The following is a 26,354-nucleotide window of genomic DNA, read 5'->3' as shown; positions in this document are numbered from 1 at the left end:
GTAACATTTGTGTGTGTATAATGTAAGAAAAACAATAAAACAATTAAGTAGAGCAGCAAGTAAAACAAATGTTCTTTTACTGAGTGTAATGAATTTAGAGGAATAAATCCAATTTCAAGTTAAGACAATGAGTTCACAGTGAGTTTACAGCGTGACACAATGAGTTTACAGCGTGACACAAAAAGCAAATATTGCCTCTGCCCAGATGTGCAAATCATGGGGGAAAAAATCCTTGCATAGGATCCAGAGTGGTTGATTATTTTACCATTTTTCTAGTAACCTCTAATAAGACAATATTATAATAGTGAAAGGGCTGCAGTACTGTAACAAACACTTATTCTGTGCTCCAATCCACTTCACAGCAATGAATTAAAACATTTCAAACACAGGCATATGTAAACAAAACAGATCTATTTTCAAATGCTACGCTTGCAAGAAAGTGAAAATAACTTACTGTACCTTTAAAAAAGCTTATTACCCATCCACAGGCTCAATAATTGTCTAAAGACAGTGGCTTTTCTGTTTTGCTTGCCAGCCTCATTCTCCCTATAATATTCAGTGTTAATACAGTTAGGCAAAAAGTGAACACATTCCCAATCTGATTCACTAATGACCAACTCAGACGTATGAATTTGCCAGAAGTCAGTCTATAATTTAAGGTGCACTTCACTTCAATCTTAAACACTTCAAGTCCAAATATCCACAATAATTAAATTTTAACACAGCAGATCATGAAACTAGAACATCCGTTTTAGTGTAGTGTAGTAACACAACCTACATTAGGCAAGGATCACAAGCCTGAGTTTGACATCACAAGGTAAAATGAAAGGTAATATAGTAAAATGAAAGGGTATGGTCAAGAAAGGAAAAACAGTGAGTGGAATCTTTTGCAAGGATCAAAAGGCATCAATCCTGTTAGTATCATTAACACTCTGTACTGTGGACTGGTTAGGAACAAGCATTGCAACATCTACATAGAAGACACATTATGTGTTCAGAATTCAATGAGAGCATTTTTTTTTCTTTACAAGACCTCAGTTTTTATTCTAAAGCTTAAGCGAAAAGGTTTTTTTTTTTTTTACGTTTTATAACAATGAAAGTTATTAAATTAACTTGTGATGAAAATAAAAAATATATTTTTAACACTTTCCACTCTGGTTTCCTTGCAGTGCAGTTTTAGACCATTGTTAAAAAAAAAAAAAAAAGACGAAATTCCATATTAGACAGCCCTATGAAAAGAAATGTAAATAGATAAACTGTTAATCATCCCCTAAATGAAACCATTAATGTGTAACATACAACATACTAATTTTAACTCAAGCTCCTGCATTGGTTGTGATATTAGTTTGATGAATGCACTTACATGTTCTCGCCGTTGTTGTTGTTGTTGTTGTTGTGGTTGGTGATAAAGTTTCTGGGCACGTCATTGGTTCTCTAGATTGGGTGAAAAGATGATAACTGGAAGTTGTGCAATGCATTTTCATTATCACACAGCTATAGAACCATCTTCTGACGTACAAGTGCCTCAAAAAAAAACAGCAAAAAAAAACAAAAAAAAACAAAGGATAACTCACTCCATTCTCCAAAACGATTGGATGTTCTGGTAAAAACTCAGGTTTCTTCTTAGCCATTGGACAACTTGCCATCTTGAGGAGGAAGTCCCGAGTGTAGCAAATTCTTTCAACTACAGTAAAAAAAAAAAAAAAGTTTGATGAGTATTATAAGTACTATATTATCATCCCATTGTTTTACTTCTAATTGCAGGTATAGTAATCTTCCTAATACTTTTATGGATTTCAGTGCTTCCCACAGGTTTGAAATATACTTGCGGTGGTAGCCGGGCAAAAAATCCTCCTATTACCCACGGCACAAAAATGGTCTACTACATGTGACAAACAAATAATGTGCATTATCATGCATTGTAAATTATGCAAAATTGCAGCATTTAAATGGTTCTCCTTTTCCTATGTTCTCCTTGCTGTCATATAGTGTCTCTCTCAGTGAATGGGACACAGATTTTACTAGTAAAATTTATAAAATGAATAATATATGTGTCAAATAATGTTCTTAGTCTTTTCTTCCTGTGGGGGAGACTACAATATTTACTATGAATTAAATGGAAATCAAATTAAATACAATTTATTGTGTAACCAAAATACCAATAATGCCCAAAAGAAAAAGAAAAAAACTTTTAATTACTTTGACTTTTGACTATTTGACTTTAATTATAAACAACCCCGAAATACACCGGGACTCTTATTTTGAAATGTCTGTACTATTGCAGGCTGATCCTTCAGATTCTTACAACCGTATAAAACACTTTATATAAAGGCCATGAAGTAAACATTGTAATAATTCATCAACTTGAGTTCATTAGCAATCGCTTGGCATAATTCTGCGCTTTTCACTGATTGAGAAACACTTTGAAGCAGTCTGAACATAGATTCTGAAGCGCTGTTGCGCGAGCTTGTAGAACGCGCAACAGCGCCACCTTGTGACTTTGCAAAATGCAGCGCCCGTGGGAATGTCAGCGGGAGTAAACAGTTCTGATGCACACATAACTAGCAGGTACGAAACGACTTGCTATTCGATCGCGGATGGTTTCATTATCTTGCGCGGATATAAAAGTATAAGAGGATAAAAATAATAAAAGCAAAAATGTGTCTCCAAATATACTTGGGCGGCTGTTATTATAAGTGGGCGGCCCGCCCAAGTAAAGTCTATGTGTGGGAAGCACTGGATTTTATACACTTCTAGGTTCCAAAAGGCTTTCGCACCAGAGAACCAATTTCATAGTTCCTATTACTATTTGCGCAATTACCCGCTTTTTGGTGTGTTCGCCCCGCAGTAACTGGGAGCGATTTTAGTTATAGAAACAGGGCTCTAGACTGAGACCAAATCGGCACATAATGTAACCTTTATTCCTGCCTGTGCGACTAAATTTTGTTAGAAGTCGCACTGCTGCGACCACCACGTTGTCCAACTGATAACATCTGCCATTTCTGTTGCATTTGAGTAACATCAAATAGCAAATGGAATGAAAGCAGAACAAAACTGTGCTATAGACAACACAGCGCAAGCTCAGAACAGGTACTCGCGAGTCAATCTTTGATCACGTGACACCCTTACTATACATCACTTTGAGTTTCAGTTAGAAATGTTTTAAATTTGCCTCAGAATTAATAATATACAGTACAGTCCAAAAGTATGGAACCACTAAGATTTTTAATGTTTTTAAAAGAAGTTTCGTCTGCTACATTTATTTAATTAAAAATACAGTAAAAAAAACAGTAATATTGTGAAATATTATTACAATTTAAAATAACTGTGTACTATTTAAATATATTTGACAAAGTAATTTATTCCTGTGATGCAAAGCTGAATTTTCAGCATCATTACTCCAGTCTTCAGTGTCACATGATCCTTCAGAAATCATTCTAATATGCTGATTTGCTGCTCAATAAACATTTATGATTATTTTCAATGTTGAAAACAGTTGTGTACTTTTTTTTTCAGGATTCCTTGATGAATAGAAAGTTCAAAAGAACAGCATTTATCTGAAATACAAAGCTTCTGTAGCATTATACACTACCGTTCAAAAGTTTGGGGTCAGTAAGAATTTTTATTTTTATTTTTTTGAAAAGAAATTAAAGAAATTAATACTTTTATTCAGCAAGGATGCATTAAATCAATCAAAAGTGGCAGTAAAGACATTTATAATGTTACAAAAGATTAGATTTCAGATAAACACTGTTCTTTTGAACTTTCTATTCATCAAATAATCCTGAAAAAAAATATTGTACACAAATATTTTGTACAATTGTACACATTAAATGTTTCTTGAGCAGCAGATCAGCATATTAGAATGATTTCTGAAGGATCATGTGACACTGAAGACTGGAGTAATGATGCTGAAAATTCAGCTTTGCCATCACAGGAATAAATTACTTTGTGAAATATATTCAAATAGAAAACAGTTATTTTAAATTGTAATAATATTTCACAATATTACTGTTTTTACTGTATTTTTAATTAAATAAATGTAGCCTTGGTGAGCAGACGAAACCTCTTTTAAAAACATTAAAAATCTTAGTGGTTCCAAACTTTTGGACTGTACTGTATATATACTTATAAACCATATCAGATCAAACAGCGCTGACATGGGAATCAGGAGAAACATTGTGCAGTGAATGAACAAGTTACAGAAAGCTTCTCAGTCCACAAATCACCAACATTCACCATGGATTTAATCTAGTAACACTAACTGTAACCATGGTACTGTGGCAGAAATAGTTGAATGCTGACATTATGAAATCGTTATTATAAAATATCAAACCATCAAGAAGTAAATTTTTGTGAAGAAGGAAGTAGGAAAAGTCAAACTTAAACCCTTCCCCCCCGTTTTTTGGTAAAAGGAGCGCTCCTTTTATAATCCTTGAAGCTGGCAGTCAGTTTTGTAGGACACTACAGAAATGCTACCAAATCAGTTGCTGGTGCCACCATCTGTAGAACTTAAAGGCTTTTCACGCTTGAAATAGTTAACCGTGGGTCATTCTAAACCCCGGATAAATGGAATCCTGGTTATCTTAAAAATCGCACTAAGAATCGCGTTTCAGCAATAATTACGTTCAAGTTCAATGTCATTTTTAGTATTATGCGATAAATCGTGTAGCCCTAATGCTAACCCTGCTTCTAAATTACAAGTGTGAAACATTCCTTTACCTGGGGTTAAAAGCAGTGTTTAGAAAGAGAGGGTTAAGTGTGGTGAAAAGCCCAATAGTGGAACTGGTGCTATGGCTTTCAAATGTTAGTCTGGAGCTCTGAAGAATGCCTTTTATAAATTAGCTAGCTCCTACTTCAGAGTAGGGTTTAACCCAGAACAATAGGAACTACCAGTGATGTAAGTGTACGTTGATTGGCCAAACGCATGCCAAATTAAACACTGGCATCTTTTAAAAAGCTGTACAATAGGTTGTTTGCAATCACGTAGTTTTGGTGATGCGTGAAATACCGGTGGAGGGCAAGCATTGAAAATTAGTATGGAAGAGATGGAGAAAAGTCCTTTCTGTGCTGGTTTAGAAAGGTATAAACAGAAAATCACAACATATGTTGGACGTGATCTTTATGTTATGAAAAGGAGCGACTTTTCCACTGAATTAAAAGAATTCCTGCCATCGAGGAGGTAGATATAGACAATGTGAAGCTGCCGTCACGCCGCGTTCAGATCTAGTCTGGGTTTGTTTACATCGCGCTGCCTTTCTGCTAGTGAAGTTACAGGGCAGTATTTTTGATTTTCTGTCGCGATTGTGAAAAATATCGCCATTGTATGCTGAATCGAGAATTGCAACAGGAGCTCACATCATCGTTCAGGGAAAAAACTGGGACGGTGTAATACAATTGTTGCCTTTTATACATGTAAAAACCAAGCGGCAACCTCCCCCTTTCTCTCGTGAAGCCAATACAGAAGTAACTTAAACTGCGATTCATCGACTGGCCGCTAGGGACAGGCTCCAAAAGAGAGCAGAATCTCATAGAGTCCCATGTTAAATTGGCCAAGTTTATAGCAGAAAAAAACATGTTTACAAGTTGGTTCAAATTGTGGTTTTGGTCTATACTGCTATTTTTGCCCTTCATGACAACTCTGAGGGGGGTGAATTTTTTTATAACTCATCCGTTTAAATTATATTAAGCCTTAAAGTTCTGCATAATTAAGGGCGTGGTCACTTGAGTGACAGGTATATTGCGCTGCTGTCTGTGAGCCGTCATGTTACCTCAGCTGCCGCTGAATTTGGCATCTCAGCCGTATTTGTGCTCGATTATTTTATACAATTATAAAATATGGCTTGCTGCATAATATTCGAGACTGATGTGTGTCTGTGTAGATGTGCATGCATGGGGAAGAGACACAGAACACACGTTGTTGGATCGTGGCATTGGCTGAAAGTTTTGGTTGTGAGATTTACTGCAATGACAATGGCGGGAGGATATCAAAATCCGACAGCACTGCTTGGATATTATAACTAAAACTGCTGCACTATTTTGAAAAAAAATATACTTTGGACACAGGCTCATTTGTTTGTTAGATACGATCGCTGCTCAGATTGCATCCTTTCTTGAAGAACGATGACAGAGAGCAGATCATTCAGAAGAAATGTGACATGTTTTTTTGTTTTGCAATGGACATTCATATTTTACCCAAGTGCCACGGATTGGATTCATCTCGCGATCTCTATTTCATTATAAAGGTATGAAGTCCCATTTGATTTTCCATGTTGTTATTTGCACAACCAACACTACTGGTGTTGGAGGATCTAGATCTTAAAAAACACCGTAGATTGACAGTAAACCTTTAGAACGTTCTGATGATAAAACTTATCTTCATTAGTATTTTAGATCGTATCTTAGATAGATTTATAGCTCCTTTGCTGCTAACATGGTCACGTCGAGCTAGGCAGGCGTGGTTTCAGCAACCAGTCATATCAGCTCAAACCACCTCCCCGCCTCTTTGCCCATTTTCAGTTATCCGGGAGTGACGTGCTGTGACGCGCAGCTAAGATGGCCGCGGCCTCATTTAGGCGTCAAAACTGCTGTTCAGAACTCTATGGGTGACGTCACGGACGCTACGTCCATATTTTTTTTACAGTCTATGGTAAAAACACAGTAAGGGAAGCAGGTTGAGGAGGTGACGGGAAGACGTCGTATCAAATCTAATAATGTCACTGATTTAACCCACTCCCTATCACTCAATAAAATAATCACATATAGCTGAGTGTTTTTGAAAGTGTTGTCTTTGTTGTTGAATCGACTTCTGTCAGCTTGTTAAACATTTATTTATTTGGACATTTTCTACCATATGATGGCTGAAGCAGCAGCGTGTGACACTGTTCTCATGGTAACCAGATCAACATTGTGAATGGAATACTACAAAACTGAAGTGAAAACACCAAATTATCATTCAATGGGATAAAATAGCTTCTCTTCCCTGCAAACAATACCATGAAGAATGTGGATATTTAACCAAGTCAAAAACAAAAAAGGTAAGCAGGTATTAATTTCAGTATCAGCAGATGCAAAACGCTATTAAAGGCGACAACTTTTAAAGTTAAAAAAACGATATAAGTTATAAAAAAACGGTATAAGTAATGTGTAAACGATATAAACACCTTCTGGGTTCTCGATTTTATCGATCTGAGCAACCATAAACGATGCAAAAGTATTGAAAGTCTCCATGGATGTTCAATTACTTCACGGAACCATAAATGGCAAATAGGCCACCTTTATTTTGAAAAGTGTATTGAGGTGGACACATGCCTTTCTTCTTTGGTTGGGTGCTGGTGCTTTGAAGATGCAGGATTTCATAGAAATTCTCCACTTTAATGATGTTGTCCTGTCAACAGTAAAAACAGTTACCAGACAGAAAAAGACACTCTTTAAGAGAAACTCGATAAGAAAAAAAAAAAACAGAAAAAGAGGCCAGCCGCTACAATTAAATTCCAAAACATGACAATATAATCTTAGGACAATAAAATTGGTCTTACTGGCTTTTCTACTGGCTTAATCTCAGCATAGCTTTGAGGCACTGTAAGTGAGATATCCAAAGAAACATACATACAAACACACACACAGAAAAACATAAATCAAAATTGGCATCAACTGAAACACAGTGTTTTGCATTTTTAAGAATCAAACTTAGTGTGAACAATCACATTTTGTACCTTGATTCATGTTAATACGGCGCAGTGGTCTTGCTGGTTCCAGATTTCTGATGATCCTCTTTGACACGTCCATTTTTCTGCTTAAGGACACACATTTCAGCATATTAATGTGTGACCATCATTCGTCAAGTAATAAATGCATGTGTTTTCATTTGCATTTTCATCAATTTCAGTTGACAGGTAAAACCTGGGCAATTTCTGACTACACATGAATGGACAAGATCAACTATAGAATCCTCCACACATTTTCTTTTCTAATTATTCTGACTTAAAGTCATTAAATTATAGTAATATGTTTATGAATGTTTACTCAAGTACTTAGATGTCAGTTTTAGATGTCCCTACTGATGTCCCTACTGTTAATGATCAAGTCTGAGTAAAACCGGAAAAATAAGCTCATAAATAGGTTGCGATGATGACCTTATATCAGAATATCCTTTTCATGCCCTTGTGAAGTCAATTAGATCTGTTAACGTGCCATTTGGATTACATGAATTTATTGTTTATTAACATGCATTATTCAAAATGCCCATAAAGGGCATATTTTAGTTCAAGTAAATATTGGTTATTTATAGCTCAGCAACAGGTGTTTTCTGGGCCTCTGTTATCACAGTTAAACTAGATGCTGTAGAATATTATCCTGGTTCACACCACAGACTGTAAAAAGGTTCACACTAACATCAGACAAATAAACTTTCCACTGCATTTTAACTGAGGCAGATGGTCACCAATCTAGAGCAAGGGGATGCATTCAGCTCCATTTTTCGTAATGCAAATATAAAAACCCCTGGAAAAGTTATGATGATAGATGAACTATTGGTAGATAAACAACCCTATCGCAAATCCACACCTTTAATCTTTTATTCACTTTTAATTTAGTTTTAATATTTCACCACGACGCATGAGTCAGGAAAAAATACTCTTTAGAAACCATCAAAATGTCCTGCTGAACTGTAAAAACTAGAACGGGACATACCATTGTAAAATAAAACCGACATACGTGACAAACAAAAATTAAAAAAAAAAAAAAAAAAAAAAAAAGGTGGTACAAACTTTATCATCTGACTCAATCGGCATCAACGGTGCTGCTAGCTGCTAGCCACCATGACTGCGAACTTTTCCCTTGATAATCTAGTTTTTTTCCTCATAACATCTTCACGACAGACAAAAATGTAGAAGAATGTCACAGCACAATCAGTCTAAAATAGACGAGTAAATATAATATCGCCAACTTACTTGTTCTCACTGACAAAGCGTCCAGCTTCAGTCACCGCGCTGTCTGTCTCCGTCATTTCCAAACACATTCATTCCGCCTGAGCTCGTGACTCTTCATCTGTCCGTTCATTATCACTCTGGATGAACTCACCCAACATCACACACAGAAAAGAAAAGACAACAAAACAGATATTTATTGTGCTTATCCGCATCTTTGACTGTCAGCAAATTTTTGCAAAAAAAAAAAAAAAAAAAAAAAAAAAAAGTTTGGTTTATTTAAAATACATTTACCCCCACCTAGAACAGGTCGGCCCTATGATTTATGATATACATAAAAATTATCTACACACTGATTCAGGGATAAATTCACGATTTGGTTTTAAGGTTTATAGATATAAGCATTCAGGCAGGTAAACTATCCTGAAGCCAAGTTCTTCGTTTAACTAGCACCTGATTGTTTACCTGGTGAACTTGTGAACTCTGGTGAGAGGCAAAAGACACAGGCTCCATGGTCTGTTGTTCAAGGCACTTAACACCTGCTGAACAAACTTTTCTAATTAGTTTTGAGAAACAAAGGCTTATTGTTTCCCCTTTTCACCTGTGCAACAACTTCTCATCCAGACCTTTGCTTTAGGTTTACTTGACTACACAAAACCTTTGCACTAGCCATTCTGACCCAATATCATGACCTCAATTACCAACAAACCTGCTGCTTCTTAGAGCTTGTTTCCTGAAACTCTTCTGATAGTAAATCACATTGCTACAAAATACTAACACATTCTTTGCGTGAAATTATTATTAAATCTGTTTAACTCCTATAATTTTTGGTTGCATCCTACTCATGACAATATGGCAGTTGTCTATAGTGTATGAGATGATTTTTGCACCCTTTTCACAATGGTGTCCCAAACTCAGTTACTTCAATAAAATGACAATTTTAGTACTAACCATGTACATAATTAGTATTACCTTCTTCTTAAGTTCCTTCTTCCTACTTTTTTTTTTTTTTTCTGGATCCGTTGTACTGCAGTTCCCTCTAGTGGCATCTTCTTTTCAGTGGATTATGAGTCTGAAAAGTCGTTGTGGGCAAGAATGTATTTGACTTATTGCTGTTAACTGCGGTTTGAATTAACTGGAAAAATGGTCTCATGACAATGAGCTACAGTCTGTGAAGCAAAACAAAAAAGGCCTGAATGCTGATAAACAGTTTGTCCATCTAAAGGCTATTGTTTGTGAACAGCATGCTGTGGGAAAACAAAATAGAATAAGCATCAACTACATGTAATGTATACAATCTACATATTAATATGCTTCATATAAATAATTAAATCTTGATTAAGTTGCTTAATGCTGCATGTAATGTAGGCCTACAGAAACCTGGTTATTTGTTATGTGCACATTACACATTTCAAATTACAGTCGCAGTAATAATGTGATCAGTATAGCAAAAACATTTATAGGCTACAGGCAAAAAGCACAACATTAGTGTTCATTAAAAAAAATACATAAAACTCAAATGCAAATCCTCTTTTTTCTAAAAATGTTTGTTGTTTAAATTTACTTCATCTCATTAACTGTTATGAGAAAACCCCTGAAACATGGAAAAGCAAACATTATGAATATATGGTTTAGCTGTTGCCATAAAATAAGGCTTTATAAATTAGTTTGATTCAGATGGAACTAGATATCACTATCCACCAGTTATCCACTATCCATCAACACAGAATTAAACCATTTCATGTGAATCTGTGAGACTTATGATTCATTAGCCACTATAGATAACAAAACGTAAAGTGCCACAGACAAAAACTATTTGCACTGCAGTGTTTATAAGTTAAAATATGATTGCAAATAACAGTTTTCTATATCAAGCAGCATAATGGACTCATTTTGTACAGCTAAAATAACTGGAAGCAGCTGGCACCGGAAACCTTCCACATTTCAAAGTAAAAATGGCTATGCTTGTGTTAAAAAAACTAAAAGAAAGTAGTTTAGTTGTAGCCAACCCTGCTCAAGGAAGGCTACCATCCTGCAGAGTTTAGCTCCAACCCTAATTTAACATGCCTGAACTGGCTAATCCAGGTCTGCATCCAAAATTGCATACTTCTCAACTACATAATAGGCACAAGGAACAGTATGTGACAAGAGTAGTATGTCTGAATTTACAGTGCTCATAAGAGTTGGCAAAAAGCACTTGGGTGACCTGCTGCTTACAGTGAGATTCTGAAGTGCACATATGGACTTTACTATCCCATGAAGCCACTGGAGAGGATCTGTGAATGGCAGTAACGTAATGCTGGTTGGGGACAGTTAGGATTACATTCATAAGAATGTACTTTTTTAGCAGTCTAAAAAATTACTTATTCACAATAGATGCATACTTAGAGTATGCAATTTCAGATGGAGTCCATGTGTTCAGGATTACTTGAAAATAACCGGCAGGTGTATTGGAGAAGGTTTATGAAGTCTGCAGAATGGTAGCCCTCCAGCAGCTGGGTTGCATAAAATGCATATTATTACTGGATTGCAAATGAAACCATACCAACCTGGCATAAGAAACCCACTGTGAACCACAGCAAGAAAAAAAAAAAGAAGAAGAGAAAAAAACACTTAGAAAGAAATCAGATGAACAAGCTGATGTCTTTAATAGCATTAAACATGAAATAATTTATCTGGGGCAGTAGTAAATTCACAATCTCACAATGTTAAGATCATTTTATCTTTTATCTGATTTTATCTGAAAACAAAATATTACTGACATCTGTACAGTGAAATTTAATTAGATTAGAAAAGTCATTACTCTGAGAGGAAAAATATTCGACAGCACAATAATACTGAGTATAGATACTGTCACTGACATGCACACAAATGCATCATTGTCAAATAGTCAAGATATGAATCTAAATTAAAGCAGTACTTCAAAAAAAAAATGAAAAAGAAAACATGTCTGCACTTGTCAAATCACTGAAAATGCATATACAACTTAAAAAAAAATTAAATAAAAACAAGTTTCATCAATACTGTAGTCCAAAGCATATCTAATCGAACACAATCTGAATCTTCCTGGTGCCAATTGGTCTTCCGTTTAATTCTTGAAGAGCAGTGAGTGCCTCTCTGTAGGTTTCGAACACTACCGTTGCAGCACGTCTGGGAGCTCCATTTCTATCATACTGCAATGAGGCAGATCCTGGAATCAATCTGTATCCGTAGAAGAAATCATAAATCTCATCGATCCTTATCTGAGAGGGTAGATTGAGCAATTTAACACCGGTCGGACCATCAAGTTGTTGGTCAGGTGATCCGTAACGTTGACGTCCGATGCCATCCAGTCCAGGCCCAAATGCATTATTGCGGCCAAAATTAGGCTCAAAGTGATCACGACCTCCAAAATCCTGGCGCAAATTAGGCTGCATCTCACAATCATCTTGAGGCATCTGGACGTTCGAAAAACGAGGACCGTCATTCAAAATTTCGTTCCTTTCTGGTGGGCTAACCGTCATCTGCTCATTCACACCAAAATTCTGCATCTGGGCCATCGTTATGCACTTAAGCATGACCTCGGATCCAAGAAACCTCTGTCCGTTCAGGGACTGTGCCGTCATGGCTTCCTTCTCAGACTGGAAGATCACCAAAGCCTCACCGAGCCCAGCTCCTCTATCGTCATGCAATAAGACCACCCTATCCTCTGAAAGTGGAAATCCATGAAAGAAGTCCATGATCTCCACCTTACGAACATCAAATGGGAGATTGCGTACGTAGACACACCTCAACTGAGAGTCAGGAGTGTTTCGTTGAGACTGGGGCACTTCAGCCGATCGTCTCGACCCTTTTCCCTCATCTCTCTCGTCAACAGACGATTCCAACAAGGTGACCATTTTCTCCTTGGAGATGGGTGACACGTACACTACCTTATGCAGCAACAATTCCTTATTATGAGCCAAGCCAGCACAATAGTCTGTGAGATTTCTAAACACCACAACAGCCGATTTGGTCTTATCATCCTTTTTTTGGGCAAAGATAATAATCTGGTCATCCTTCAAAGTAACCGGATGAAGAAACATCCTCAAATCTCTCTTTTCAACCGCATGAGGCAAGTTCTCAAACATGACGCAGTATTCTTCGTGAGGGGGCGAGCGTGATCTTGACCTGTAGGAAATGGGAGATCGAGATCTCACTCGCTCCAAGGACGGTCTTTTCCGAGTGTCCGGTACGACACCTCCTTCTGCCAGCCACTGCTCCTCGGAGCATCTTGATAGTTGTATATACCGCACCCCCATGTATTGTCGATCCCTTTTCAGACCTTCGATCACATCCTCTTTGGTAGCCAAGCGCACAATACTTTGTCCATTGAACGTTCCTCGGGGGTTTCTCAAAAACAAAACATCTTCAACCTTTATCCCACTGAAAAAGGTATAGACATCTTCCTTTGTTGCAGAGAATGGCATCCCTGTCAACTTCAAATAAAGATCAGCTCTCTCTGGCACTTCCGCTTCTCTCTGGTGTCGTATCTCATTGAATGAAGATGGAGAGGGCCTGTTCCTCATCTCTTGAAGATCCGGCCTTCGTACGTCTGCTCTTGGGTCTTTATTGAATGGCAGAGGACCTCGTTCCGCAGAAGGTCTTTTGACACCCTCCTTGTATATTCCCCTGCCTTTTAACTCAGACCTTCTAGTGCTTTCCTCCAGAACACTCTGCATTTCTGACTTGCTACTCAGGAGCAAGTTGACGGGAGAGCCCTTAATGCAGCCCCCCGAACGTGTCATCGCTCGTCTTGCATCTTCATCAGATGCAAATATTATAAAAGCTTCCTCAAGCTCCCCACCAATTATATGAACCCCACCATCAGGGATTCTGAGCCCAGTGAAGAAATTGCGAATGTCCTCAGAACCAGCTGTGATTCTGAGTCCCTGTAATCGGATGACCACAGCCATGATGGAGCACACACAACAGCACCTGCAGACAAAAGGGGCACATATAATAGCGTTATCGCTGACACAACCATTGCCTCCATATAACAATATTCAAAAGAAATCCCAAGTATCATTTTCAAACCGAGGTTGCACAGCAAAATTAGGAGAAACAAACCTCTCACGGCCAATACATATAGCTAACAACAATAACAGCCAGTCTGAAGCAAGTAGTAAAGTATTCTGATCCAGAAAAACAAGATAACGTACTTTGGATTAACAGGAAAGACTAGTTTTCCAACCTTTAACATCATTCTTTCAGCTTCTACATGCAAATGTACAAGTAACAAACTCCATTCTCAAATCCAGCTGACTGCACTTTCAAGAGAGAAACATCAAACAGTTTATACAAGTATCAAAAAATTACAAATATCACTTCTAGCATCCATACAGATGAAAGACACATATTGCGGCTAATTAACTAAACATTGTCCTGTTAGCTTCTGTTTAATAATATCCACAATCACCAACAGAAACCTATCAACAGCAGATGATAGATTTCTTCAATTTATTAAGTACTTAAAATAACAAGGCACTTTACATGATGCTCAAAGCCACTTACACAGCCATCAAACCAAACAACAAAACAAGTTCAATACACCGTACACACAATTCCACTTCACGTGTATGCAAAATGTGAATGATAAATGCTTTTAAATCAGTGGTTCTCAAGCAAGGGGACCGGGCCCACTAGGAGGCCTCAGCCAACACAACTTCTTCTTTAGTTGTTTGTGCCATTCTTGCCTTTATTAGATAACAATGTGAATGATAGAGAAAGGAAAGAATGAGTAAAGGAGCGCGGGGAACATGATCGACAAAGGACCACAAGTTACACTGTTTTCAACAATAAAAAGGTTGACTCAAATAAGAATGCACCAAAATTTTGGCTTTTGGCCGAAAGAAAAAAAAAAATCAGCCCAAAATATGAATTGCTCACGGCCCATGCAAACGCTTCAGTCATGTACTGCTGATCTGAAAAGCAAAGTCTGCTCAAATAACACGGCGACATGAAATTTCTATGTAGTAGTAGGGCTGGGACAATACATCGATGCACCGCAAATCGAGAAATGATTCTGGATTGATTCTGATATTTTCCACATGTATCGTGATCCTCTCTCGAATCGATTGTGAGCTTAGTTTTTAACAGCATGTGGCACTGCGTGCTGTAGAAACAGCCTTACTCTGCTTCCTTCCAATTCCTTACACACACTACTTGAACCACCTATAAAACAATCAGTCATAAAGTTCAAAAAGGATGAAGCAAATTACAAGGGTGTCTGCAGTGGGCTGTTTACATTAATCTCGCATCATAAAAACATTCCAAGGTGCAAATACATTGTCAGACTCAGCCGAATGCACGAGCAGTCTTCTTCGTGAGCATTTGAGCATGCAGTTAAAAAAAAAAGCCTAGAATAGAGCGCCATCTGCTGTTAAAAACTTGTACGCATTTGGAAAATATCAGAAACATCCATGAATCACAATGCATCGATAGTATTGTCCCAACTCTATGTAGTAGTATTAGGGCTGGGCGATATATCGCATGCAATTGTCACGCGCATTTCGTCAGTAAAGCCGGTTCCCTGATTACCGCTAAATCGCCATCACCTGCTTTTAAATGGAGCGGCATTTAATAGACAGAGCCGTAGATCACTGATAAGCTACGCAATATCGCGTTCATTATCGCAGATGAATCGCCTTCGATAATGAACGCGATATTGCGTAGCTTATCAGTGAACTACGGCTCTGTTTATGAAATGCTGCTCCATTTGAAAGCAGGTGATGGCGATTTAGCGGCAATCAGGGAACCGGCTTTACTGACAAAATGCGCGTGACAATCGCATGCGATGTATCGCCCAGCCCTAAGTAGTATACTTGTTTCTGTTTGCATTTTCCCTACTGTGCTGTAACATGGTGTGATATAGCCGTACTCGTTCAAAGATATGCTCCACGCTACGCTCTGCTCACATGCTCTGATAATAATAGCTTTGTAGGTCTATACATTATTTGGATAATTGGTCAAAAAATAAATCTGTTAAATCTGATTCTGTTGCATAGAACTGAATAAAGAATGATATATTGACATTTAATATTAATATATTTTCTAATTTTAGTGTTACTTTCAATAAAAGTGTGGTTTATTTTATTGGCTTGCATTTTATTAAATTCAGTATTATTAAAATTATTGAATTTTATTAAAAAGCAGTATTAATACAATTATACAAAAAAAGTTAATTTAATGTAAGAAATAATTTTTTTAAAAGCATTTTTGGTTTTGGTTTTCAGCCAAGTGCATCCAGAACTTTTGGTTTCAGCCCAGAATTTTCATTTAAAAAATTAAAAGAAATATCAGCCTACATTGTTTTGGACAATGGTGGGCCTCGGGGAAAAAAAAAAAAAAAGAGTGAGAACTACTGTTTTAAATGCAAACTATGAGACTAAAAATGTTTTACCCTCCAGTAAGCTTCCCATTTTTTCTGCCAATGAAATGCACACATACACAAACCTCACACCGGATTTACAACCCAAGTATCTACAGAAAAAAGCCTTCCAAATTCGTTTCTATAAACCCTAAACTCTCTATTAGAAGAAGAAAAAAATGTCAATTCCCAATATCACTCAATATCAGTCAATCCACTAGGAACAGTAAACGAGTCCTATTTTCAGCTGCAATACACTTCAAATAAAAGAAAGGTATTTTTACAACTCGACTTCACAACCTTGTTTCCCAGTTCGCTGCACTTCTGTGTGTAACCAATACACGACTGAGGCGCATTTACACACACATACACAAAAGTCTCTGAACAATGCTTCCGCTTTCTCATCTGGTCAAAAATAATCCGTGGTATATAATGACCTCTTTAATTTCAAACGCTTTCAGAATAACACTTGAGGCAATTACAAACTTGTTTTCGACAAGTACACCTCTGTAGTGCCTCAAGTACTTTCTATTTGTGTTGAATCGCGAGCTATGTGCTTCAGAATCAAAACTGCGCCAAATCAAACTAGCATTCACGAGCCTCGTCGAATTCAGCCGAACCAACCAACCAACCCACCCGACAGTTTTAATCAGCACAATATACTATGATACCCAATGAACAAACACACAATATATATTCCGCAACGTTAATTCCGTTCCAGAAAACATTGGCGAAAACAAAGAGTGCAGCTGTCTTCGGTAGTATCGGTAATGCTAAACGTGAGAGGCCCAGAATATGAAGCGCACAATATTGATCAAACTTACACAAAACAAAGATTTATCAATCCTTTCCAATATAAAGAAATGCGAAACTAATGCCGATCCGCAGTGTCGTATATCCGATTCCCACGTGACTAAGCCACAATTTCGCTGTTTGTGATATCTGACACAAGGACGAACCAAAAGAAACTAGAGCATCCGCATCTCCTCCAACGCCATCTGTAAAACTACGGGAACCCGGAGGCGCTGAACACAACAACTCAAACGAGAAACTCGAGACACAATAGATGCCAGTCTGATCAATTTAGAATATCTCCAATATCTGCAACGAGCCGTTTCCAATGAATAAATTATAAAAATGATCAAAATGGGTATAAAAATTACAAAAATACAAAATTACACACTACAAATATATTGATTTAATGATTATAAAGTGTAAAGTGGTGTAACCATCAAGTAAAAATTGGCCTATTTAGTTGCATCTTGGATACCAGTGTATCCAACTTGATATTTTCAAAGGTTTATAGTTTATTTAACTAATAAACTATATTTTTTTTAACATCTCCACACACGTGGACAAAGAAAAAAAAAATTAAGAAATTTTGTGACTTTATGCTAACATTTATTTTTTTAAAGATTATTATTATTATTAGCCTATTATTATTATTTAATTTCTGACAGTCACACAACCTAGTAATTTTGACAATTATTATTAACTATTTGACTATATTATTATTTTTATTGTGACTATATTTTTAAATTTACACATTTAAAAAAAATCTGCTTTGAAGAAGATGGAAATTCTCTTTTTAGGGACATGTTTATAAAGATTTGGTGGGTTCCTGCTTAGTATACAATTACAACTTAGACACAAGACCATAACCATGTCTTGAACATGGGGGGTTGGGGATAGTAATTGTCCTTTATTTAAATTAAATAATTAAAGGGATTTTGTGGGAATTTAAAAATAAATAAATACGAACAGGGAAAAAATTGGATAAGTAATCATTCAACTTGAACTATTTGCAAATAATTTATGGTAATATGGGGTAAAATGACCCATTTTTTAAATGTTGTCTGACTATTTACATTTTTGAGATTTAGTCAGATGAAACAGTTTTGAGGTTAACTGATCTAATTTTGTGTCTCTGGAAAATAGTGACCTCTGACATTATATTATGTTGAATATCCAGGGTTTCTGTTTGTTAATGAGGGATTTGTGTACACAATAATGTTTAATGAGTAAAAAAAATATCATTTTAAATTTGAAGTGAAAAGTAAAAGTAGACCTTTGCGGTATATGGGCTATAGTGGTGTTGTCTATTTCGATTACATCTAAATATGTTCATAGGCCTGTATGTAAGTCATAGAATAAATCTAATGTATATTATAGTATGGTTTGTCTATTGTTGTTATATACTGGTGTTTTTAGATAGATTTGTAAGGTGACCTTGAGTGTCGTGAAAGGCGCCTATAAATATTATTATAATTTTATTATAAAATTTACCTCAGATTAATCACTTTTACAGGGATTGTTTCAAGTGTTCAATTAAATGTCAAAACACAATTATAAATAGAATAGTTGATATAGTATTTTATATTAATGACATATATGATACTGATTCTGCACAAGTTTGTCTTTACACGACACCATTTCAACTAAAAACGGAAAACTTTTGAAAACAGGTTTCAAAGTGCAAGTTTTTGAAAACAATATTGTTATTGTCTCAAACTACAAAAACGCGAATTTGTGAAAATGGTGACGTCACGCGTATGCGCGTTACGTGCTCAGTCTATAGGCGTAGTGTTTCTTTACAAAGTGACATTGCCAACTACTGGCCTGGCATGAATAATACAGCATTTTTAGTAGTTTTTGCAGATTTGTGTGAAAGGGATCGTTTTGACAATATTGTTGTATATGTATCTGAAAAGCGCGAAGGATAAACTTCTCCATTTTTTGTACATTGTCACGTAAATGTACCCTTATAGTCTGCAAAAGTTTGTCTTCTTGCCCCAGGTAGGGGGCCATCTTACCTTGACTAGCCATCTTAATCATTTTGACATTGATGAGCGTTGTTAGATCACTGAGGCACACCAGCCTAAAATGTAACTTTTAAAACTTTTTGTCATCCTAACAACAAACAAAGCAGCCTGCAATGAAGTGCAGCAGAGAAGCATAAAAAATATCAAATATTGGGGAGACAATATCTATGGTGGTTAAACGGCCCTGCTTAGTCACTTGTTTCACGGTTGGTACAACAAGCAAATAACGACTGTTATCTAGAAATTTACAAACAACCTGATTTCAGAATAGCCTTGTGAGCAGATCCCTGTAACTGAGATACAACAAAGGGTTACTGATTCAGTGGTTCATTGAACACAATGATGTCCTCATTTTAACCTCTGTGAGGCATTAGGCATGATAAAGGAGTTGTCCTGGCTACCATGGCCAGCTGCCAACACTGCCTAATAATCATACTGGGCCTAGTGATGAGATACTTTATTCACAAATTAATAATAGAAAACCATGAAAAAGCTAGCATAGATAAAATACACAGGAATTGACTGAACAAAGAAAATACAGTAAATGCCCTAAATGTGTCAAGAAATACAGGTCTGTCATCAAGTGGGACCTGTGGAGATATTTGAAGTGTTCTCACTGTGAACTCTCAACTTAGACAGACAGACCAAACAAAACATGTTTAGAAAGACAAGACCATTTAAGATAACAAAACATCAGACCTGTAGAAGGGAGAAAATTTAAAGAATTACAACCAATTCATCAAGTGTGGGACTTTTGAAGACAAGAAAGAGACTGGACTAAGCAGGGATCTTTACACTACGAAGCTCCACCTGGAACTGTCAGGATGTTTCCCACTGGAAACTCATCACAAATTTCCTCATGAAGCTGAGAGCAAGAACCTATCAACTGAACAGTGAGATAAAGCAGATACAGATAACCAACCGACAATTTACATTATGTACCCCAATCAGCAAGGCTTGTGCATCATCACCAAACCACGATCACCCTGTAATTAAAAATTAATCATGGTACTAATTTGTTTTTATTGTAAATATTTTAATCTTTTCATCAGCCCTAGTATTTTTACATTTTAGCTTAAAATTGTAAAGAAGTTACTACTCACTCTCAGTCTCAACAGGCACTGTCATCAAGTTAACCATGTTGTGAAATGAACAGACCCCAGAAGAGACAAAGTGCAGATCATCAAAATGTTTAAGACATGCCTTTATTTGAAGAGCCAATGTCCATACCTGTGGTTTGAGATGTCTGATAGTAATGCTGTGAGAATTTCTGCCTTCAAGTATTTTATTAGTAACTAAACTAAGTGCATTGTCCACCACAGAAAACATCAAACACAACAGCTATCGAGCAATTAGACATTTAGTTAAAGATTACCTACAGTAGGTCTCTGTGGCATCACTATGCAAAGCATTTTGACAATTCATTGACACTGAATGTCTTTTAAAACACTTTATATAGTCTGAGCAATGATAAACCATACATGTTTAACTTAAATTTGATTATTTTAATAACTGGTAAAAATGACTCAGATTCAAACCGAAATCACTGAAAGGGATTTTCGTAAAACTAAACATGCATCAGTATATTATAGATTAAAATATTTTATTAAGACACAGCTGAATACAACAGATTGAGAAATTCCTGGAAAATATCAGTTTGGAGAAAAGTCAGCATGTCCAAAGCTTATAACAGGTCATGTTTTAGGTATGATACACATTCTATCTCCACAAACACAAGCTGTTTAACATTTATTTCTTAAAACTAACTATTATTTTGATTTCAGATATTTTCTAATGTATGCTTTTGTTATTTAGTAGGTTATTTTATCATATTAATACTTATTTTTTAATTACTAGTATTAAGTAATCCAATAGTGACTGGTCTTCAACTAGTCACTAGTATAATTCTTTAGATGCTAATATCTCTTTGCTACTAGTCAGTATTTACTGGAACAGATATTAGAAATTGGAATAGTTACAAAGAAATGAGTACTAGCCGTAATGAATGGTTAGGTAAGGTAAAGTTAAACAAGTATCGGCAACAACCGGAGCATTTATCAATCTGCCACTATTTGGAAAGTGACTAAATACAAGTATATTGATGATTAGATTCTACTATTTATTATGTTGCTACTAGTCACATTTCAGCCTATTCATTTTTTAGTTTCTAATGAAATTGAAGAAAGATATAATGACTACTGGATTACTTACTACTAGAACTAGTAACATTAAAATAGATACTAAATAGTTTTTTTTAGCAATAAATGTAAAAACGGCTTGCCATATACAAATTGTCCATTTTACTCCTAATTTCACATTTCCAGTTGAACCGCTGATCTGATAACAGTGAGGATGCTGAACTGATTTCTTGGGGATCCCACACCACTGAAGGCCTATCCGGGTTCCATGTTGTCTGACCAAAAGCATTGCAATATAAACAGAGTTGTAGCTGCGCCTGTCGTTCGTTCCCTTTGCATTAAATAATTTGATCCCACGTTATCTAGTAATAGAAGATTCCGTAGCTTAACAAAGGCCCCAAGACCGTCGTCGAATCGACATCAGTCCCTCTGGACAGCAGCGCATGTCGACCTCCTTCTTCACCGCATGAGCTGTGGCTCGCAAAGAGAGGAGGAGCCGCGACCGGTGCATCGCATATCGACTCCGCCAGATCATCTGAGGCTGCCCTGCTACACCATGAAACAAAAAGGATGGTGCCTTCCACAGCCCGCTTCGTACTGATAAAACAGTACAGAGGAGTCGTCTAATGAGTATTTATTTGATCACCGTGGACCGAGCATTAAACACAAGCATTTTGGATCTATCTAACACCAGGCGAATTGTGTTTTCGAGAGTAGTTTGTTGACCCGTGTGGATTTGACGTCTGTGTTCTGCTGGATGTTTAGGGAAAAATCAAGTGGAAGAAACTGCCATCATTGTCCTACAAGATGGAGTGCTTGACCGAACTGGAGAAGTATACAAAGTAAGTACTTTACAGCTGCTATGCGTTTGTTTTGGCACACAAAACATATCCATTGAAAGCCTACATGCACTACAGATTTTAACCAGCTAGCCATTGAGCTATCTAGTTAGTGCTTTTGCTGCTAACTCGCTAACCCAACGATTACAGTGACCCCTTCATGGTTTCAGAGCATAAACCACAGGTCAAACTGTACAGTTTAGTTTGTAGACAAAAGGATACTGTAGATAACCAGTTAAGCTCAATAAATAGATTCGGTTATGAAAAAATAAACAATCATAGACGTTTCAAATGGTGACCATAGCGACAGTTCACTCTGCAGATAGCCAGCGAGCCGAGGAAACTACTACATGCTGGGACCGATCAATAAATGTAAATAAGATTAAATAAAATGCGATATTATTTGATGCTAGAAATTCACAGAATGTCTAAAATATTATTAGACTATACTATAATGTCAATGTATATGGTATGTCCTGGATAACGTTACACAAGTGAAAACAGATGCAGCGAGGCCTCCGTGTAGGCCTTATATATCCACGAGGTAAATTTTTCAGCTCCCCGCGGTTCAGTGCCAGCGCGTTGACATTGTGAACCAGACAGTCAGTGCTGGAGTTACTGGTAACGAACCGAAGGCCGTGTTATTGGAGAACCCGAGTTGTTGACGCTGTTTTGTTATTGTCATCCACAGCAATAAATGAACTGAGTCAAGTATAGACAATATTGCTATGTTGTGCAAACAAATGTCACCCACATGGCTCCTCTGCAGTATTTAAGCATTTATTTGTCCCCTTTTCCACAACATGTCTATTTTAAACATAATCTTTCATTATATGATCAACGATTAAGCTATTATTATTATTGGACATATCAAACTACATAATTCAGTGTTAATCAATTATGTCAGAACCCCAAACGTGCTTATTGATATTGTGCGTCCAGGGCTCGCATTTTACCTTTCACATTTGAGACAAAAGGCAGTTTGTCCTGCAGAGGCAGATAAGTGCTGTTCCCTCCACTTCTGTCTGCTGCTGCAAGCAGCCAGATGATCATTTCAATTTTACGTTTTCTCGTTTCGAAAAGCATAGCAAATCTAACGCTTTAATTATTATTATTATTAAAAATATTATAAATGAAAGCATACAAAAGTAAACAAAATATAATAAAACTCAAACATGAAAATAATATTGCCATTAACTGCATAGCCCCAGTAATATGCAAAATGATTAATATGACATGTAGGCTGAATATGAAAACAGTCATTTTGTAAATCCATAAATAACACATAAGTGTACTTTACTAGCCAGAAACATGGAACAAACACTAGGCCAAATATTGTATTACTATTAGCCATTAATATTCAAGTGACAGATGAATTTGCAGCAGAATATTTTAAAGTTTGATTTGACAGCAAAATGAGAAGTGTTTCCTTTTTGAACCGTTAATAAGCCTATTTATTTTACTGTCTTAATAAAGCACAATTATATAGTTCGTTGCATCTTAAAGTCAGCATGAAATGAAAATTCACTATCCATTTACTAAATGTATGTTATAGATCTTATTGTGAATGGTTTCATTTTTTTCTCTCTCTCTCTCTCTTTCTTTTGAACTTTTAATGTTTTAATCAAAAAGTCATAACTGGATCTACTGGTGAAAATGACAGCTTCTCTCTGGTCATGTATGCAAGACTCCAATCATTTAGTGCACTTAAAGGTATAGTTCACCCAAAAATGTAATTTCTGTCATTAATTACTCACTCATGTCGTTCCACACCCGTAAGACCTTTGTTTGTCTTCGGAACACAAATTACGATATTTTTGTTGAAATCCAAGAGGTTTCTGAACCACCCATGGACAGAAACCTCAGTGCAACTTTCAAGGCCCGGAAAGTTAGTAAAGACATTAAAATAGTCCATGTGACTAAAGTGGTTCAACCTTAATGTTATGAAGCGTTGAATACTTTTTGTGCACAAAATTCAGAATCGCTCACGTCAGCATCGCAATGCATCGTAAAAATGATTATATTCCACAGCTCTATCGATTTCATTGGCAGTTTAAAGGCTGATTTATACTTCTGCGTCGAGTGTACGCCGTAGCATACAACGTAGCCTGACGTGCACCTCTTCAAAAATGTAACAACGCGTCAATTCTACGCGGACCGCAAGCGCTGTGATTGGTCTGCTAGAACCCCCCTCCCTCGGGTCAAAAAACTGGTGCGGAGCACTCGGAGAAGAGCGAGCACTTTCAACTTCACTATGAATGAAAAAACACTCTGTTTCAGAGGACACATACAGTCAAACTGCAACAAAAGTCGTTACCTATTTGCCGCTTCTCTGCCGTTTCTGTTTGTAAGCTTCTCTGACAACGTACATGAGCTTCTTCTTTGGCTTTTGTTTTGATACTCAACATGACCGCGGACACTGCCTACTAGTGGTCTGCATGCACGTCGACGCGGACAACGACGCAGAAGTATAAATGAAAACGGACGCAGAGGCTCCAGCGTAGGTCCAACGCTGAAGTATAAATGAGCCTTAACATTGTTTGTACCTGCTGTTCTTGACCAGATCAAAACAGACTTGTGACCCTTTTTTTGTGATGCACCAGTTGAGAGCCACTGGCCTAGACAGCAAAAACACAGTAACCTAATCATAAAATAAAATTTTGCACTTATAAGGGGCTTTCGCACCGAATAGTTCTAGGAACTCGGTTATAGGAACTAGCCACTAGGATAGTTCTCCCAGAACTAATTTCTCCCCCGGGCCATGTTCCTGGATGCATTCACACTGGAAATAGGAACTCTGAAGTGGCCGACAGAGGCATCTTTAAGCGCAGCATTTACAAACGCTAAAAACCTGTGAATGGAGGACGCTGTGATCGTAGCTGTTTGTTGTGTGTCGTGGGTTTTGTGATAACGGAGATGGAATGTAAACGCATAAACTACGCGACTGAAAGAGCAAAAAGTGGGGCTAAGAGATGAAATCTCCTAACGAACACAACCCTGCAGACAACAGGTAAATGCCGTTTTCGCTGTTTCCCATTTTTGTAAAGTAAATATGTTTACACAGCTTTTTTAAAAATGCCGGGTGCCGGTGTTTGACATGCGTTTGACCAATCAACATACACTTACGTCACGGATAGTTCCTATAGAGCTGATTTAGACCCTACTCTGAAGTAGGAGCTAATTTAATTCCTCCAAAAGGAGTTCCTAGAACTAAAATCGTTCCTAGTTCTTGCGGTGTGAAGTGCGAACACTGCAAGTGGTTCAGCCAGTACTTCTAGGAATTATGAAAAGGTTCCTCCGGTGCGAAAGCCCCTAAAAGAAACATCTAGTGGTGTATCTGTGGAGATCCTCAAAAGTTGTACCTTTTAACAGTTAGATACCTGGAAGCTTCATCTGTCTGTAAACAAATATGTTCAAATGTGGAGAACAAATATGTTTGTATCAGGGAATCTACATTGACTGAATTGATTGAGGTATCTTGTCTCTTCTCCATAGGTGTGACATTTTGTCAAAGAGCTTACTTCTCTGAGTTGGTTTGCCCTAGTGTTGCAGCTTCCTTCAAGCTGCTCAGCATCAGATCTGCCTCAAAATGGATGCTCTGTTGAATCCCGATCTCAGGTAGGGTGCAGTATTCCATTCGTTTAAACTGCAGACAAAAACAAAACTTTCACTTTTTGCTGTAATAGAACAGAAGCTTTGCAGTAATCTTCAATTGTGCTTCAGTGAACATGAATTGCAGAATTCTATGTCCAATTTGACATGGGCCAATATATCTTTAGCTCCTTGTGTCAACGGACAGTATGCAAGAATGTTAAGCCGTGCATCCCTGCAATATTAATCCTGCTTCTCCAGTTCCAGGCTAAATTTGGTTTTGCACTATTGAGGGATTTTAGATAACCGAGTGCTTGTATTATATGTAGGCTTAAAAGATTTTAAAACCTTTTTGCATTTCACCTCACACTCTGCCCCTTATTTATTATTTTATTATGTTATTTTAAAACAAATTTTACATAAATGCCGCAACATTTTATCACAATATAAAATGTCAGCATCCTGAATGTGTGGGCTGCATTATACCTGAAAATTGTGGGCTAAGTTTTAACAAAGTACTGTTCAGATTAGACTGTACTTTTTAACAAAAAAAAAAAAATTTAACAAACAGTGCAGCTCTTGCCTTTTGTGCAGTTTTCAGTATTGAGCTTATGTATGAAATGGATTTCACATGCCTGATATCGAAGTTT

The 26,354-nt window shown here is 36.9% G+C and overlaps 3 protein-coding genes across 12 annotated transcripts in view; 1 reads left to right on the top strand and 2 right to left on the bottom strand.

The window, feature by feature from the left end:
- Positions 1 to 60: 60 nt before the first annotated feature.
- On the bottom strand, positions 61 to 11,493 carry gra (granulito). 6 transcript variants are annotated; one of them, XM_048152509.1, is made up of 8 exons: positions 9,900 to 11,493; positions 8,952 to 9,067; positions 7,716 to 7,795; positions 7,539 to 7,579; positions 7,276 to 7,387; positions 1,575 to 1,684; positions 1,364 to 1,434; positions 61 to 1,229 (listed from the first exon to the last, which is right to left on the bottom strand). In XM_048152509.1, exons 2-8 carry the CDS (start codon positions 9,017 to 9,019, stop codon positions 1,220 to 1,222), a joined length of 492 nt encoding a protein of 163 aa, XP_048008466.1. In that variant the 5' UTR covers positions 9,020 to 9,067; positions 9,900 to 11,493; the 3' UTR covers positions 61 to 1,219. The 6 variants fall into 6 exon arrangements, with proteins under 6 accessions (XP_048008466.1, XP_048008467.1, XP_048008465.1 ...); XM_048152510.1 differs by lacking the exon at positions 9,900 to 11,493 and adding an exon at positions 9,393 to 9,877 and having other exon boundaries at positions 8,952 to 9,076; XM_048152508.1 differs by lacking the exon at positions 9,900 to 11,493 and adding an exon at positions 9,393 to 9,877.
- A 58-nt stretch (positions 11,494 to 11,551) lies between these two features.
- rbm12bb (RNA binding motif protein 12Bb) lies at positions 11,552 to 25,653 on the bottom strand. Of its 4 annotated transcripts, none has more exons than XM_048152502.1 (2): positions 25,635 to 25,653; positions 11,552 to 13,883 (listed from the first exon to the last, which is right to left on the bottom strand). In XM_048152502.1, the coding sequence occupies exon 2, from the start codon at positions 13,859 to 13,861 to the stop codon at positions 11,969 to 11,971; it is 1,893 nt and encodes a 630-aa protein (XP_048008459.1). In that variant the 5' UTR covers positions 13,862 to 13,883; positions 25,635 to 25,653; the 3' UTR covers positions 11,552 to 11,968. The 4 variants fall into 4 exon arrangements, with proteins under 4 accessions (XP_048008459.1, XP_048008463.1, XP_048008461.1 ...); XM_048152506.1 differs by lacking the exon at positions 25,635 to 25,653 and adding an exon at positions 23,070 to 23,087; XM_048152504.1 differs by lacking the exon at positions 25,635 to 25,653 and adding an exon at positions 17,274 to 17,404.
- setd2 (SET domain containing 2, histone lysine methyltransferase) overlaps positions 21,616 to 26,354 on the top strand; it is a 33,795-nt gene continuing 29,056 nt past the window's right edge. Inside the window, exons 1-3 of one of the 2 annotated variants that reach the window (XM_048152501.1) lie at positions 21,616 to 22,116; positions 23,746 to 23,826; positions 25,609 to 25,731. In XM_048152501.1, coding sequence (XP_048008458.1) covers positions 25,703 to 25,731 — 29 coding nt within the window. In that variant the 5' untranslated portion in view covers positions 21,616 to 22,116; positions 23,746 to 23,826; positions 25,609 to 25,702. The remainder of the gene's footprint in view (positions 22,117 to 23,745; positions 23,827 to 25,608; positions 25,732 to 26,354) is intronic. The other variant, XM_048152500.1, reaches the window with a different exon arrangement.

This window comes from Megalobrama amblycephala, linkage group LG13 (genome assembly GCF_018812025.1).
Source record: "Megalobrama amblycephala isolate DHTTF-2021 linkage group LG13, ASM1881202v1, whole genome shotgun sequence".
NCBI lineage: Eukaryota > Metazoa > Chordata > Actinopteri > Cypriniformes > Xenocyprididae > Megalobrama > Megalobrama amblycephala.
The sequence above is the reverse complement of the archived record's forward strand: the minus strand, read 5'-3'. Positions and strand labels throughout refer to the sequence as shown.